General features: G+C 40.4%; 1 protein-coding gene across 12 annotated transcripts in view; it reads right to left on the reverse strand.

The window, feature by feature from the left end:
- The window catches only part of Adam22 (ADAM metallopeptidase domain 22), a 231,769-nt gene that overhangs the window by 36,459 nt on the left and 177,784 nt on the right, over nucleotides 1-17,526 (reverse strand). For all 12 annotated transcript variants that reach the window (XM_021188464.2, XM_029534613.1, XM_029534614.1 and 9 more), the window contains 6 exons: nucleotides 16,637-16,687; nucleotides 16,364-16,427; nucleotides 12,080-12,185; nucleotides 5,528-5,647; nucleotides 2,100-2,268; nucleotides 1,052-1,166 (listed from right to left, as the gene is read on the reverse strand). In XM_021188464.2, the coding sequence (XP_021044123.1) occupies nucleotides 1,052-1,166; nucleotides 2,100-2,268; nucleotides 5,528-5,647; nucleotides 12,080-12,185; nucleotides 16,364-16,427; nucleotides 16,637-16,687 (625 nt within the window). The remainder of the gene's footprint in view (nucleotides 1-1,051; nucleotides 1,167-2,099; nucleotides 2,269-5,527; nucleotides 5,648-12,079; nucleotides 12,186-16,363; nucleotides 16,428-16,636; nucleotides 16,688-17,526) is intronic.

The following is a 17,526-nucleotide window of genomic DNA, read 5'->3' on the forward strand; positions in this document are numbered from 1 at the left end:
TCATGATAGAATATATGAGAGAATAAAAAAATAATTAAAAAAAAAAAAAGAAGAAAAGTCACTGTGCTTCAGGTACTATAAACACTTGCATTCACATTGACTTTGGGAGCGACTGCCACGTGACCATTTACCACTGCAGTCTAAGGACATCAAGAATGAAATGATGTATTGTTTCAGAAAAACTTTATTTCTAAAGTGTGAGCTTTTTAACTGCCTTCATTTAGTTTCCTCTTCTAGGGCCAATCATGATCTTAGAATGTCGTGTCTGACCTACGTCTTCATCTTACCACCTCTGTGAAGGACATTGCTCCTATGCTTCTCAAAGTTTAGATTACAGAAATGGAACTTTATAATGAACCATATTTTTAAAATTTGTTTAAAAAAATCAACTCTTTTAAAAAACGTATTCAGGTCAAAAATATATAATTATCCATTTAAATTAAATATTTTATGTTACACGAGCGTTTTGCCTGGTGTCAGATGAGGTGAGAAAAGAGAGTCAGATCTCCTGGAAGTGGAGTTAACAGATAGTTAAAATCTATCATGTGGGCCTTGGGAACTGAATCTCTGTCTACAAGAGCAACAGGTGCTCTTAACCTCCGAGATACCATTCTACTCTTACGTTAGAAAGAAATATTAGAAAATAAAACCACGATGAAAAAAGGCATGGAAGAGGATTGAGAACAAGGGGTGATGGGAGTGAAAGCAGAGTAAGAAAGGGTTGGGAAGGGCAAGCGTGACCAGGATGTATTGTTTACATGTGTGAAACTGTCAACGAACAAATTTAAAATGCTAGGGTTTGCTCATAGCCTCAGGTAATAACACTTGACATTTTTTGAAGTAGGACAGAATAAGACAAAGTCAGTAACCTAAATTATGCTCAGTATGACAAATCTTTACAATGTAATCAAAATGATTGGTTTCACAATTATGTAGATACCATTTATTATTGAGTGATGATTTAAAACAAAAACCTCAAATACAAGCATCCATTGAGAAAGTTGCTCTTCTGTTGTATATAAATATGACACAATAGCAGGCTGGTACCTACCATTGCCAGACAGGGTGATGCCAGTCTTTGCATCATCATTGTGAGGAAAGTGGGTGCCGCAGTCAGCCCCTGTCCAGTGCCTGTTGCACACACACTTGAGCTCATTGCTGCAAACCTGAAATTCAAAGGAGAGCCAGCAGACATGTCAGTTCTCTGCTACAGAGACGCACAAGCACGCTGACGCCCAATTAGGATGCAGAGGACTTGATGATACCGAGACGGGATTTGTGCTTCAAATTCCAAACCAATGCTCCCTGCCTTAATTGGATAATGCAACCAGTTCAGTCAAAGATTCTGTCATGCCAGCAACAACAACATCCTAGAACTTGCTAACAGAAAAAAAAAAAAATCAAGGCAACTGCTAGGAAGGAATTTTAATGAGAATGATAAAGCTGGATATATTCATGGAGGGCTCACTCAGGGAGGACAAGTGTTTGACTCATAACTTAAATAAGACCTGTGCTATCCAATACATAGTTCCGAGAGAACAGGACTACAATGTCTAAAATGCCACTCTTTCTGATCATCCATGAACAGCTCTTCCCCGATGACTTCATTATTTCCAGGTTTTAAACTCAGCTGTCATCTCTGGTATGGCTTCAACAAGTATTTGTGGTCATTGCTGATTCATCTGTATCCAGATGACCTAGGTAGTTAAATGCTACATTTAACTATACATTTAAATAAATGAAGAATGGCTCACTCTTCCTTCTTCACTCCCCATTAAAAAAAAAAAATTCCACTATAGTTTGCTAAAATCCATCTCCTAAATCACATGCAGGAAACCTATCATTATACTGTATAGCATCCTATTAGCATAACAAAAGAAGAAACCCAAATTTGAATAGGAAAATTACTACTTTTCTTATTCCCAGACTTTCTTGATTATACAACAAAAATATTCAAGTAGCTTTGATCAAGTTAGCATTCACATATCAACCAGAAACATGGATAATCACATGGTCTATGATTAAGGAAACGTTACAGGATTGTATCTACTTTTGTAACATGAAGAAATGGTTTTCTCAGGTGAGGCTCTGACACTTACTCCATTTCCTGAGCACACAGCGCCTGCTTTACTGCTAGAGCAAGTGCTGAAGTTGAAGGAAGCCACAGGAAGACACCTGTGTTCCAAGCACATCATCTGAGGGCCACAGGGCGTCCCATCTTCCACATAGCCGAGATCCACGTCTTCTTCAAGCTTAACATGCGCCCCGCTACAAACACATTGTGTGCAGAGAGAAAATGGGACTCTGTTAATTCATACTCATCTCAGTTTAAAACTAAAAGGAAGCAATATCACTTCTCTGGACTTCTGTTTATTATTTGATAAAAAAAAAAAAAAAAAAAAAAAAAACAGTAGCCAGAGGACGTTTATATTCTTGTTCTTTTGTTTCACCAGGATAGGATGTTAAGTAGCCCAGATGAGCATCGAATTCTTAATATAAGCAAAACTGGCTCGAACTTTGATTGCTCTGGCCTCCCTCTCCCATATGCCAGTGTCAAAGGTGTACGTCATCACACCCAGAAGTGTCTTTAAGTATAGGAAGCAATAGAAACTTACGACCTAATTCTTCTATGAGATAATTATAATATTTAGAATTTTAACAAAACTATTACAGTAAGGAAGGCCAGAACAGAACTAGTCTCGTTATTTTCCCTTGGATACTATGTGCAAGTCCAGTTGGTTTCACTAAGTAGGCGTCAGGATCCCAAATGTGTCCCAAATAAGTATCAGAATTGGATTTAATTTATACTGCTTCCAAGTGTTGTATATATGCAAATTCTATTTGGTAATGACTCAACCACTATATTCACTGCTCACTAGAGCATGATCAAATGACCCTTTAGAATAAAGAAAAAACAGTAACAAAAGTTGAAAGTGTATATTAATAACTCATATTTTCATATGATGCCTTGCCAATGCTACTACAAAATTTTCCATATTAATTTTATCGAAATCATTTGTAATGTGAAGCAAGATACATGAACTTGTATTTTGTGTCTAGGTGTGTATTTATGTGTTTATGCATATGTGTGTCAGTATATGTATGTGTACATGTGTAGAGAACAGGAGTCAACACTGAGTGTATTTCTTAGTTGTTCTTCACCTTCTGTTTTGAGAAGGGGTGACCACACTAGTCATGGAACTCACTGATTCAGCTAAATTGACTGCCCAGCAAGCCTTAAGGACCCTTCTGTCTGGCCTTAGCAGCACTGGGGGTAGAGGTATGAACTGATGTCTTCAATTTTTTACATGGGTTCAATGGGTGCTAGGGACTGAATTCCGTTCCTCATGTTTAAATAGTAAGCACTTTACCAACTGAGTCATTTTCCTTGCATTAGATATATTGGTTTCTTAAATGAATATATTGGTTTCTGCCTTACATTGTCCTAGGAGAGAGCCACTTTCTTTATTTTATTGATTCTTTGCTATTTTTTGTGCTTCAAAAAGTCTAAATTATACTAGTATTTTTTTATTTTCAACTATTAGTATTATCAATTAATTTCTCTATATACAATAAGAGCACTTATCTCTTTTTTCCCTTGATAATTCAATACACAATTTCTCCTTTATCCTTTCATCATAATTTAATTTAATCAATAACAAATATGTACATTACTATAACTATGTAAATGCTGGCTGTTGAGTGAAATAATAGCATATCATGATTAAACACTTTCAATTTCTGAACTCGTTTTGTCTTAATTTAGTTTATCCCTTTATTTGTTGGCTGTTTATCTGTCTATGTTCCTATGCACTTACCATCTTTAATATAAAATTAATTCAAACAGTCTGGCTGTTAATCCCCATTGAAAACACAGTTGAGCCTCAGTTCACCTGCCTGTGGACATCTCTCTCCCCTAGAGTGCCCCCAGCTCATTCCTGTGTGTTCTGGTTTTGCCTTGTACCTGACACGGAGCTCTAAACCCTGGGCACGTTTTCACCATCAGCTCCATTATGATACTCTCAGTGGAAGACCCTGCCCCTCTATACCTTGCCTTTCTTTTCCTTTGTTCAACCTCCCTCTTTATGGATACAGTTGTTTCATTAACTTTTTGAAGACAGGTATAGAAGAATACATTTTGGAGAAATTTGCGTGCTAAAATGTCGTTTTATAGTCTCAAGGTATATCTGATTATTTTAAAGGCAGGGTCTTGTTATATAGTTCAGTCTTATCTGGAAATCATCATCCTTATCGTTCAGCCTCTAAGTGCTGAGACTAGAGGTGTGCTCGAGGGGCCCTAGTCTGAGTCTGATAGACAATTGTAATTTACAAATATTTCTTCCAGTGCCTTCTGATTCCCTAGACTCCCAGCGATCAACATTAAAGTCCTCTAGTTCTTGAGCCTCTTCTGTGGAAAGCAGATGGCTCTCTCCTCTGTCCTATAGTGCTTCCACAATGAAGTTTACATCTGTCTCTGATGCCACTCAAGGACAACTTCTTCCTTACTGTTTCTCTGTTCTTCTGTATTTCTATTCTAATTGCGGAGTTCTTTCTCGCTGTTCAGTTTCTTTACTTTGTTATTGAACCGCTAAGGTTCACTTCCAACAGAATGGTTTTCTTCCATGATCTGGTTATTTAAAGTAGAACATTATTTTTTCATTTTGTGATAAAAAGTCTCCTGGGGTTTTCTGTTCACTCCGGTTTTCCACGTTAGAGACTTTCTTTGTATGCCAGTCAGTAATAACCAGACAGGTGACTGGAACTTCCATGGTATCCTCAGTGAGCATTCCTTGAGGCTGAACCACTTCCATACGATCCCAGTATCAACCCTTCAACTTAGGAATGTTCTGTTTAGTTGAAGCTCCAATGGAAGTGTGGGCCAGCCCCTTTGTGGCTGTTACCACAGGAATTTGTGCTTTAGGGTCCTTTTTATTGTTCAAACTTCCACTTCTTTATTTAAAAACCTGCTGTGAAACTCAACTAACCCCTCCTTGAACAGTAGACTATGCTGCCAATTTCTGAGGCTTCCAAGCCATTACAAGGTGTTTCAGTGTTCCCGTCTTACTGACCTACAAATTCAACTTTCTCCAAGGCTTTCTTAAGAGTGAGCCCCAGAGTCATTTGTACACATTCCAGATGTAGATGGTTGCCGCCTCTACTCCATGGCTGAGCTTTCTTGTAGATATATAACTCCCAAAGAAAACTGAATATTGTGGAACTTCAGAAAGAAATGAAATGCTGACTTATGACGACTGACTCTATCCAGAAGTCTCCATCCCTTCACTAAGAAGAAAATGCAAGCCAAATCCTATGGGATTTTATTGAGCAACTGAACATAATGCCAACAGCCATGTAACAATCCCATGTATCACTCTTAACTACTTTTCATTTTTCTATTACAATTTACGCAATCACATTATGAAGTAGATTTAAGTTCAAATTGTGGACATGCATACACACGGGAAACAGTAGTCTAGCTGCAGGAAGTAAAGTGACTAATGCAATCACAGAATGGTTCGATGCTTACCTGCAGTTTAATGTTCTTCCTTGCTGCACGACTAATGTGGATGTGATCTCACCATCAAGCTCTCCGAGCCTTGGGATATTGCCAATGTTTGTGCACAGGAGGTAACCACAAAGCACATCCCTGTGTAAAAAGAGGACCGGTTATTGACTTGATCGTTTCCCCAAAGACAAAATGAAGCTCACACTTTGAAGTACTGACTTCTCTCTTGTTAGTATTTATCATCCATCAGAGACATTACTCATGTGTATGCTAGGCAAAATAAAATAAGCCAATTTTGGATCGACCCTAGGTCTCAAAATTAACATCTCTAAAACTCCAACTGGTGGTCCAAAATTCTAATAGCTCCCTAGATTACTGGTTGAGGAAAATTATCCATCAAATGCACCTTTTAATCAGAATGATTTGTATACCATATACTGTTGGAAATGATAACTTGTTTAATGTTGGGTAAGTGAGTAAACATTGCCTGAATATCCTTCTGTAACACAGCTACTTCTGCGTCCTGCCTCCCAAAACCAAAGAGGGGGTGATCCACTGCTCATGGAGATTCCCAGCCACAAAGCCACATTGCCCTTCAAACAAATCATATGTTCAGAAATTAACAGGTAAGTTGCTGTATCAAAAGTATTGCTTTATATATTCTTTTAATAAATACAATTTAGTCATCAATAGTGATAACATATTTAAAATTAAAAAACACTAAGCCAGATGGTGATGGTGCACATATTAATCTTAGGAGGCAGAGGCAGGTGAACCTCTGAATTCAAGGCCAGCCTGGTCTACAGACCAAGTTCCAAGACAACCAAGACTATACCCAGAGGAATTAAAAAAAACAAAACAAAGCAAAATAAACAAACATCCAAAAAAACCCCACTAATTGATTAACACAGCAGCAAAATCGCACACGGAAATATCAGAATTCATATGATGAATAACATAGAAAAATGGGGATCTATAATTATCACTAAAATATAAAAGGTACATTCTCTAAAAGTATTTTAAACAGAAATATATGCAAATATAAAGTTATATTCTAAATGTATGCATGCCTTATAAACAAAATATAGAAGGAATATTTAAACCTTTTTTAGTTTCATTTATGCACACTAATGTTTGTGATATAAAATCTATAACAAAAGTGTAACATGATGTTTATCCTCACAAGAATTCCACTCCGTAAGAAGACACAACTCATACATAAGCATGTACAAAATAACGAACTGAAGATATGGGCCATAAGAATAGTGCAAGGTCAAGCGAGCTTTTGCCCTTCTGCTCCACGGGAGGTTTCTGTCCTCCCTGAGCTTGCCTTAGGACACTTGTGTTACCTTTTGACAGGTGTACCGCCCCAGTCAAACTCCCCACCTGGCACTGTCCCTGGAGCAGGAACGGGCGCGGGATGGCCGCTTGGCGCCAGAAGCTAGAGCCCCTCGGGTCTCACCCCCTCCACTCCCCCCCACCTCACTGGGTCAGTGAAAAATTCCCCTCCCCTATTTTCCATGGGCCAGCATAACTTTGTTTTTCCTAATTTATATAGTCACTGTTCTAGACAGACCAAAGACAAGGAACAGTGGTGGAGTCTGGGCTGCTGATCAGTAAGCTTTGCCTAGCACCTGAGCACCTTCTCCCTCACACCATTCCCTCCGCAATTTAGGTTACAGGTAGAAGGTAAGCCAGCTGGGACTGAGCCCAGGTCTCTGTGAAGCCTGCATGGGCGTCAGGAAGCTGCTCACTGTGTCCCCACAATCACTGATTTGAAAGGTTCCCATCACAGGCAGCTGCAGCTTGTATGGGATTTGAGCCACTACATAAAATAGTCTTTTACAGATTGAAAAAAAAAAAAAAAAAAGAATAGTGAAAGGTCTATGTCTGTGAGAGTTTAGAGGGGAACTGGGAGAGCCAATCAGGAAATAATGTATAGAGCAAGTTTGTTTTCAAATGGGCCTTGATGAGTGAATGAATTTTGCACTGGTGTTGGTACAGATGTCAAGACTGCTTCTAAGGAATGAATAGTTCCAACAACTATATTAACATAGGGCAATGTACTGTAGGTATTAAGAATAGTAAGACTTTGTTGGGTATAGTATCCTGGGCTGGCTTTGGGTTCTCTTAGGATTTGCATGACATCTGTCAATCTTCTTGCTTTTAGAGTCTCTGTTGAGAAGTCTGCTATAATTCTGATAGATCTTCCTCTACATGTTACATGGCCTTTTTCCTTTACCTATTTGAATATTCTTTGTTTGTTCTGTGTATTTAGTATTTCGATTATTATGTGACAGGAGGATTTTTTTTTTCTGGTCCATTCTATTTGGTGTTCTATAGGCTTGTTATATGTTTATACCCATTTCTTTCTTTAGGTTAGGGAAGTTTTCTTCTATGATTTTGTTGAAGAAGTTTCTTTGAATTAGGATTCTTAACTCTCTTCTACTCCTATTATTCTTAGGTTTGGTCGATTCATTGTGTCCTTCATTTCATTGTGTCCTGAATTTCCTGGATGTTTTGGGTTAGGAGATTTTGCACTTTGTATGTTCTTTGACTGTGTGTCAATTTCTTCTATGATATCTTCTACACCTGAGATTCTCACTTCTATCTCTTGTATTTTGTTTGTGATGCTTTCTTCTGTAACTTCTGATCTGTTTCCTAGGCTTTACATCTCCAGGGTTGCCTCCATTTGTGATTTCTTTATTATTTCTATTTCAATTTTTAGGTCCTGGATTGCTTTATTCAATTCCTTTACCTGTTTGATTTTGTTTTCCTGAATTTCTTTAAGGGATTTATGTGTTTCTTCTTTAAGGACTTCTACCTGTTTAACTGTGTTTTCCTATATTTCTTTAAGGGAGTTATTTATGTCCTTCTGAAAGTCCTCTATCATATTCATGAAATAGGATTTCAGGTCAGAATCTTGCTTTTCAGGTGTGTTAGGGTATCCGGGACTTGCTGTGGTGGGAGAAATGGGTTCTGATGGTATCAAGTAGCCTTGATTTCTGTTGTTTATGCTCTTGCACTTGCCTTTTGCCATGTGGTTATATCTGGTGTTAACTGGCCTTGCTGTCTCTTGACTGGAGCCTGTCCTTCCTTGTAGGCAGTTGGAGTTCTGTAAGCTGGGTTCGAGCAGGCCTTCTGTAAGAGCCTGGATATAACAGACCTCCTGGGAATCAAGCTGTCTCTGGGTGCATGGGGGTAGAGATGTGTGTGGCTGGAGTGCCCGTTCTTCCTAGAGCAGAGTTGTAGACATTCAGGAAGAGGTATTGCCTACAGGGCAGATAAGTCCTGTGTCTACTGGGCTCCATGGGGGTTCCAATTAGGCCAGGTATTGGATGGGGGGGGTCTCACCTGTGACCCTGGTTATGACAGACCTCCTGGGAGTCAGGCTAACAGACTGGATACATAAACAGGACCCAGCATTTTGCTGTATACAGGAAACACACCTTAGTGACAAAGATAGATACTACCTCAAAGTAAAAGACTAGGAAAAATATTTCCATGCAAATGGTCCCAAGAAACAAGCTGAAGTAGCCATTATAATATGCAATAAAATAGACTTTTAGCCAAAATTATTAAAAAGAAATGAGGAAGAACACTTCATACTCATCAAAGGAAAAATCTACCAAAATGAACTTTCAATTCTGAACATCTATGCCCTAAATGCAAGGGCAATAATATTTGTAAAGGAAATGTTATTAAAGCTCAAAACATACATTGAATCTCATACAATAATAGTGGGAGGCTTTACCACTTCACTCTCACTAATGCACAGGTTATGAAAATAGAAATTAAAGAGAGACACAGTGAAACTAATTATGAACCAAATGGATTTCACAGATATCGACAGAACATTTTACCTTAAAAGAATATACCTTCTTCTCAGCACCTCACAGTACCTTCTCCAAAATGACCATATAGTTGGACACAAAACAAACCTCAACAGATACAAGAAGATCGATCCCATGCCTTCTATCAGACCACCATGGACTAAGGCTGGCCTTCAATAACAACAGAACAACAGAAAGTCCACATACTCATAGAAGCTGAACAATGCTCTATTCAATGATAACTTGGTCAGGGAGAAATAAAGAACTCAAGAGGTTAAACTCCAGAAAACCAGATACCCCAACTGAAAAAATGGGGTACAAAACTAAACAAAGAATTCTCAACTGAGGAATCTCAAATGACTGAGCAGCACCTAAAGAAATGTTCATCCTTAGTCATCAGGGAAATGCAAATCCAAATGACTGTGAGATTCCACCTCACACCAGTCAGAGTGGCTAAGATCAAAAACTCAGGTGACAGCAGATGCTGGGAGGATGTGGAGAAAGAGAAACACTCCTCCATTGCTGGTGGGATTGCAAGCTGTTACAACCACTTCGGAAATTAATCTGGTTGTTCCTTAGAAAATTGAAAATACTTCTACCTGAAGACCCAGGCATACTACTCTTGGACACATACCCAAAAGATGGTCCACTATGTTCGTAGCCTTATTTATAATAGCCAGAAGGTAGAAACAACCCATATGTTCTTCAGTGGAAAACTGGATACAGAAAATGTGGTACATTTACACAATGGAATACTGCTCAGCTATTAAAAATGAGGAATTTCCAAATTTGGCAGGCAAATGGATGGAACTAGAAAATATCATCCTGAGTGAGGTGCCTCAGACCAAGAAAAGGATATACACGGTATGTGCTCATTGATAAGTGGATTTTAGCCCCAAAGCTCAGAATACCCAGGATACAACTCACAGACCATATGAAGCTTAACAAGAAGGAAGGCCAAAGTGTAGATACTTCAATCTCAATTAAAGAGGAAACAAAATAATCACAGGAGACAGAGGGAAGGAGTGACCTGGGTGGGATAGGGGAGGGGAGTGAAAAGGGGGGGCAGTATCAGGTACTGGGAAGGGGAGACAGGTGAGAAGTCCAGAGCACCAGGAGAATGAATAGAAATATGTGGGGGAAGGGAAATCGGGGATAGGGGACACTAGAAACTCCCAAACACTAGGGATTCAAGAGGCTCCCAGGACCCAATAGGGATGACATTAGCTGAAATGCCCAAACAGCAGGGAGACAGAACCTGTAGAGACCACTTCCAGTAGGTAGGCACATCTCCCAATTGAGTGATAGGGCCACCCACACCCATCTCAAAATTTTTAATGCCAAATTGTTCCTGTCTAAAGAAAATGCAGGGGGAAAAAATAGAGCAGAGACTGAAGGAAGAAAGGCCATCCAGAGACTGCCTTCCTTGGGATCCATCACATCTGTAACTAATTCACTCAGCAGCATTGGGTATGTGGTTTTGTAGGACCCCCCTCTCTGGGACCCCCTCAGGTCACGGGAGTCAGGGTTCCCCAGAAAACACGAAAGGCCTTCTTGATGAGGCACTTTTATTGGCGGAGCTCCGGTTCGACTCGTATCTCACACAGGAGACAGAGGAAGTTGACAACCAGGCCCAAAAGCTTGAGGTCTTTATAGGGTAAGGGTCGGGAGGTGGGGAGAATTGGTGTGGTTACATGTGATTGGTTCATTTAAACACAGCAAGGTGGTTACAAGTCATCAGAATAGTATGTGCAGGTTTAAGGCGGCAGGAAGTTCCTAAGGGCCTGAGGCTTCTCGGGGGTGACCATGCATCTGGGTAATTTACAACTTCAGGCACTTTAAGCTTTCTTTTAATGAGCAGGGGAAGGCAGTTGAGTCAACCTAGATAACTCAGTTCCTGCATTCCTTTCTCTTATCTTTGTGGCTAACTGATTCTAGTTTCAAGGCAGCCTGGGCCCACCTGGGCAATTTTTNAGCTTAAGTTTACATTAAAAGAGCCCTTTATGTCTTACATTATTTGAACCTTAAATTCCCAGCCTCAGGCTTCTAAGCTCACAAAACAACAAAACAATTCGTAAGTTACATGAATCCTAGGCCCTAAATTTCATTTCTTTTCATTTTAACTGAGGGCTTTTAAAGGAAAGACCATAAGGAAGTGGGGAAAGGAGTTCACAAATTAAGTTGAGTTTACAGGTTTTCTCCAGCGGAGCTGTCCTTGGTAACATATGGCTCATTTATGGCATAGGGGTCATAAGCTATCTTTCGGTAAACATTCCTGGTCTCAAACACGGGAAGATGGGTGCCTGGCTGGGGCAACTGAGATAATTGCCTAGCTAGCTGTCAGGCGGAGGAACAGAAGACTCTCGGCTGCCCTTAGAGAACAAAGGCTCTTTACTAGCCACATTTCTAATGATCTGGGGAACAGGTTTTGGGGAGTGTTAAAGTTGGAGCTCCACAGCTTCAATCTTCCTCTATCTGGAGGTGCTAGGAGGGACTGTCTAGGTGAGAGGGTTTAGCAACTACCAGGAGAACCTTCGGGTTATCCTTATACAAGGACCCTAAGAAAGAGGTCCAGGCCCATGTCAAGAACTAGGGCCCTTTGTGATGCTGGAGATCTGGGGAAGGATGAGGAACAGACTGGAGAGTATGCTTTTTCAAACTCCCCAAACAGGAACGTCCCACTTGGAACGCATGCTTGCAAACTGAATGATGAATGACCTCTGGATTCGTGAGCACTCACCGTTTGTTGCACTGTGTCCATGTGTCCTTGTCTTTCCCGCAGTTACCCTTCTCTGTCCCCTCAATGTTCAGTTTCTCATAGCAGTACCTGTCAGACGCTGTCACCTCTGAAGCAGAAAAGAACTGTACATCAGTGATGGAGGTAACATGGGATGCGGCAATAAGGAGCCGTGCTCACTCTAGTGTTAGCAATGTCAAAAACAGAAGTTGTACCATCACTTACAAAAAGACACAGCGTGGGCACATCTTCTGTGGAACCTTATTTGGATTAGAAGAACAAGCACATGTAGGCCCATGAGGGGGGTTAGGCTGCAGACTGAGAGAATATCCCCAGGATCTGGCACTATGTAGGGGATGGCACTAACCTGAGAATATATTTTAGCCAAAGCACCTGATGCATAAGTTCTCAATCTCAAACATTAATAAAAAGGGCAATGTTACTCAAATACTGTGCAGCATAATTGAATTCAAGAAAGAGCAGCATAACTTTTACCTTGCTTACTAATTCTTAACTGCCACAAGAAATACTTTTATTGTGCTTTGAGATGATACCGAGTTCATGCAGTCTTTGAAAGGCAAGTGGAACTTTAAGGTACTCCGGCATTTTTACTGATTTTTGTCTTTTCTGAAGCCAGTGTGTCCGTGGTACCTGCTAGAACTAAATGATTTTCCAGCCAGCCAGAATAAGCCTATCAATTCAGCAATCAGGAGACAGAGACAGGAGGTTCAAGATCATCCTCTGTTCCACAGGAGGTTCCAGGCTAGCCTAGGCTACATGAAATCCTATTTGAAAACAAACAAACAAATAATAACAAAGACTTTTGTAAACTAATCAAATGCTGATTGGTGATACAAGTATTGCTAATCCAAAAATCTGAAATGCTTCATGTTTCAAGACTTTTTAAGAGCTAATAAGATACCCTAAGTAGAAAATGCCATGACCATATCCTAAAGATACGGTGCGGTGGGTAAGAGAATGTACTGTGCAAGCATGGGGACTTGAGTTCGAATCATGAAGAAAGCCAAGAATGGGCGTGTGTGTGCTGATAACCCCAGAGTCATGGGGTAGGGACAGGAGGATTGCTGGGGCTTGCTAGAAGTCAGCTTGGCTCCTGGCTCAGTGAGAGACCCTGTCTCAAGAGAATAAGGTGGATAGTGATAGAGGAAGATGCTACATCCACTCCAGTGAAGTCTGAGTGACAGGCCTAAATGCCTGGAAGCAGTCACGAGGCAAAGTTTCATAGAAACAGCCTCCTGGAACCTTGGCATTCCCATAGCACGTACACTCAAAACCTGTCCCAGCATTAGTCTGGTATCTGGATCCGTGTGCTCTCTTTCAGTATGGTTTTATTATAAGTGCCTTTAAGGATTGATTTTGACATATAACTAAGCCTTCAACAGTGTTCCAATGTCCTAGAAAGTCCTTGAAGCCAACCCTGAGCTTGGAATTCAGTAAGAATGTTACCTATTCAGTAACATTCAAATTTACTTCTAGTAGAAACAATGAAACTAATTAGGCATTACAATTTACTTGAATAGAGCTAGAAAAGCTCAGGGCTAGTCTGCATAGTGATTACTTAGAACAATAGCCTAGTCAAACCCATACACAAGAATACACAATGACCTAGGAAATAGGTGGGTTGTAGTATTATTCATGAAAGGGTTAGTAGAATTCCCCTGGTGAAGGTTTTTTACTAGGCCCAGAGGAATAGCATAATCAGGTATTTACTAAAGGACCCTTGGAGGTGGGTTTAACAATAGACTAACCTTGCATCAGAGCATTCATCTGGCGCCTGTATTTAGCTGATCTTAATTAAGGGTTGTTCCTATTCTCAGCTGTAAACACAGCCTGGCTTCCACCATCTTTTTATGTATACATTTTCTTTGTTTTGTGTTAAGAACCAGTGTACCTTGATGGATATATTTGCCTAGCTTTCTTGGTTTTCTTCTATATTATAAGACTGGTGCTTGCTATTGTAGAGAAATGAAATTTAAGGCCTGGGATTCATGCAACTTATGTCNAGAGAAATAGTTGTTTGTAAGCTTGGAAGCCTGAGGCGGAGAGCACAGTGAGACAAGCCTGGGCACGCCCAGGCAGGCCATTGTTGGAACATTCCTGGGACTGAACCAAATGTTCTGCTGACCCACCCCTCAGGTCTCCTAGCATTCCTGCCTTTGCACGTACTGTCCTGCAAATATGTACGTTTAAATGAGCCAATCACAGGAAACTTCGCCAATTCTTGCTAGCCCCCCTCCCCCTATAAAAACCCCTAGCTTTCAGGTCACGAGGTCAGCACCTCTGCCTCCTGCATGAGGTACGTGCTGGCCCGGAGCTCCGCCTTTAAACTACCTCATGCTTTTACAAGAAGAAGGCCTCTCATGTTTCCTGGGAAATCCTGACTCTCTTGACTTCAGGGGCGTCCCCGAAAATGGGGGGTCCTACGCTTTGAGAAAACACATTCAGATACACACTCCCTTGTGTCCGTATTTGTCATCTGTGCCAACTCCTTGCTCACCTGTAACTACCTAAACTATGTTTTCCTGCAGAGCGAGGACCCAATTGAGGTTCATCTGCAGCAGGAAGACACCTGATATAATGCCCCCCTCTGCCTTCTGTGAGTGCACAGGCACGTGCACCTGCTCATACACCATACCACACATACATATCAAACACTCACACACCCACACATACTCATGTTAAATATACAATTTTAAAAAAGAAATGTGGTGGTGCACGCCTTTAGTCCCAGCACTTGTGAGGCAGAGGCAGGCGAATTTCTGAGTTCGAGGCCAGCCTGATCTACCGAGTGAGTTCCAGGATAGCCAAGGCTACACAGAGAAACCCTGTCTCGAAAAACCAAAATAAATTTTTAAAAAAATGTCCATGCCATGATATAATATAAAAACTCTCAGTAAAAATGCAGGTGCATTAAGAATATTAAAAATATTATATAAAATAAACATCATGATATATGTGTATGTGTGTGTTTGTGTGTGTGTATGTGTGTGTGTGTGTGTGTGTGTGTGTGTGTATGTGTGTGACACAAATGAACTGCATGCTGGATTGCATCTCATTATCTATAAACAAATATTCCCTGATATAAAATTCCACAATCTTCACAATTCTGTTACCAGGCATTTCAAATAAGAGATACTCAAGCTGCACATATTAAACAATAGCTAATTACATTGTTAGTTTCTCAACCTGTTTTGCTCAAACAGAAGAAACAAAAATAGCAGCCCTTTATTTAGAGTACAAACCTGCCTGACTAAATTTTTTTCTTATCTCAATGCTTCTCAAAGCATTCAGAGATCATGGTCCTTTCCTAAAAGGACTGCAGCTACCGACTATGATAGCTAAGACTGTGATTCATTTTATAGCTTTTGATAATACAAATTATCTTTCAAAAGAACTTTAAATAGTGCAGGCATGTGTCCTGTAATCACAGCACTTGGGAAGCTGAGGCAAGCTTACAAATTCAAGGTCTGACCGGCCAAGGTATATGGCTGTACTACATAGTAACACTCTACCTGAAAAACACAAAAACAAAATAAAACAAAACAAACAAACAACAACAACAACAAAACGTTTTCAAGATTTTAAATCAAAAACATCTTCCAAAAATTTTGGCTATTAATTCTGTGAAAAAAATTCAATATAAACTTTAAATACAAATTTAGATTTTGTAAATATAAATACTAATATTTAGATAAAAATGGTAAATATTCTTCTTTAAAACCCTGACAGATTTTGAAAAGAGTAACATTAACATTTCTGTTCTTTACAGGTGAGCTACTTCAGTAGAAGGTCACCTATAACTAAGAAGGCCAGTTGGCACTTAAAGAAGATAGTAGACAGGGGGAAAGCCGCTCTATTTAACATGCTTAGGTCGAAGGCAAGGATACCCTACCTAGAGACCATGTCCATCCCATATGGCTATACAAGGCCATCTGGGGTCTTTTGCTAAGGGCACTCAACTCAGGAGCTGCAATCAAGACTGCTCTATTCTCCAAGCTGTGCACCAGGTGGGTTTGCCTGGCTGGCAGCAAAGACACCCACTGCCTCATCACAGGCACTGCCAAGTAGCCAGAAACTGTGGGGCCAGGGCTTCTCAAAGAAGATGCCTTTGTCTAATTTCTAGAAAAGTGTTCCTACCCAATCTTGCAGTGGGTCTGAGAAGCTCCCAGTTTTGAAATGGTCAACAATTGACTTCTAGCCCACGTGTCCTTGGAAGAGTGCGCCAGTGCCGATTGGAAAAAACGATCAAGCCACGTGACTACTTACTTTGCCCCCAGATGTATTTGCATTGTCTATCTCTGGTTTTACATCTTCCTCCAAAGCAAATTCCCTAAAACGAGAAAATGAACGCCCATCAGTGGTAAAGACATCTGCTACGCTACACAACGGGAAAAGGGCATACAGTTGGGGAACACGGCCCATGAGTGCTGTCATCTGAATCGATTGCGACCCATTCAAACTGATCTTACTGAGATACAATTTTAGTATTTCCTCCATGCTGGCACCCATGGAAATTTCAGGGAAAAATGAGCGGCTTACCTGAGTACCATCACACGAATATCCGTCCATTTTATGCACATTGGGGGCACACTAGGAAAAGAAAGAGCACACTGTCACTCAAACTCAGACCAAACATCAGGCTAACCCAGTCCTGCTCACGTTCTCATTTTATACAATCATGGTTGATAATACACCAGCTCCCTTAACCTATACATAAAGGACAGTATGAAAGGGAGGCCAGAAGAAATATGCCTAATGAGCATCCTTCGAAAAATATGACATCTACCAGAGGCAAAAACCGACTGCACAGCTACAGAGAAAAGAACTTAACTAGACTGGCTTGGTAGGTAACTTACGTATCAGCACATGCTTCATGCAGAGACATGGGTCCCTAGAGTAGGAAATGGGGCTTAAGACAAAAGCTAGAACAGGTCCTCATTGCAGAAGCCATCAGTCCACTCTCCTGCCTTTCCACAGGGAGCAGTATAGCTTTTCATTCAAAGCCGTGGGAGTACAGGATACAGCAGAGAAAGCAAGGGCAGGAAGACGGAGATGAGACCAACTAAAATGAAACCGCGAATGAAACAACTAATCTGAAAATCTGCTATGGACTCTTGTTATTTTGTAAGCAAACTTTTCAAATAAAGACAAAAATATTTTTTTAAAAAAAATAAATAAACGGGGCGGGTTCGGAAGGGGGGGAAGGAAGACCGGAGTCTCCACTGATATTAACTTTGGGAAAGAATGTTACACTTCATCACATCATCTTTCCTTCAAGTAACTTAAAAATTATGACGTACTCTGGTATGCACACAACCGGCCATATACAGTTTATTACTCTGGTGAGAGAAAAACACAGATTATAGTCACTTGGGAAAGATGGCCAGTGTAAAAGGACAGGAAAAAGAAGTGACAAGGAACCATCTAAT

The sequence above is a fragment of the Mus pahari genome, chromosome 2, assembly GCF_900095145.1.
Source record: "Mus pahari chromosome 2, PAHARI_EIJ_v1.1, whole genome shotgun sequence".
In the NCBI taxonomy this organism is placed as follows: domain Eukaryota; kingdom Metazoa; phylum Chordata; class Mammalia; order Rodentia; family Muridae; genus Mus; species Mus pahari.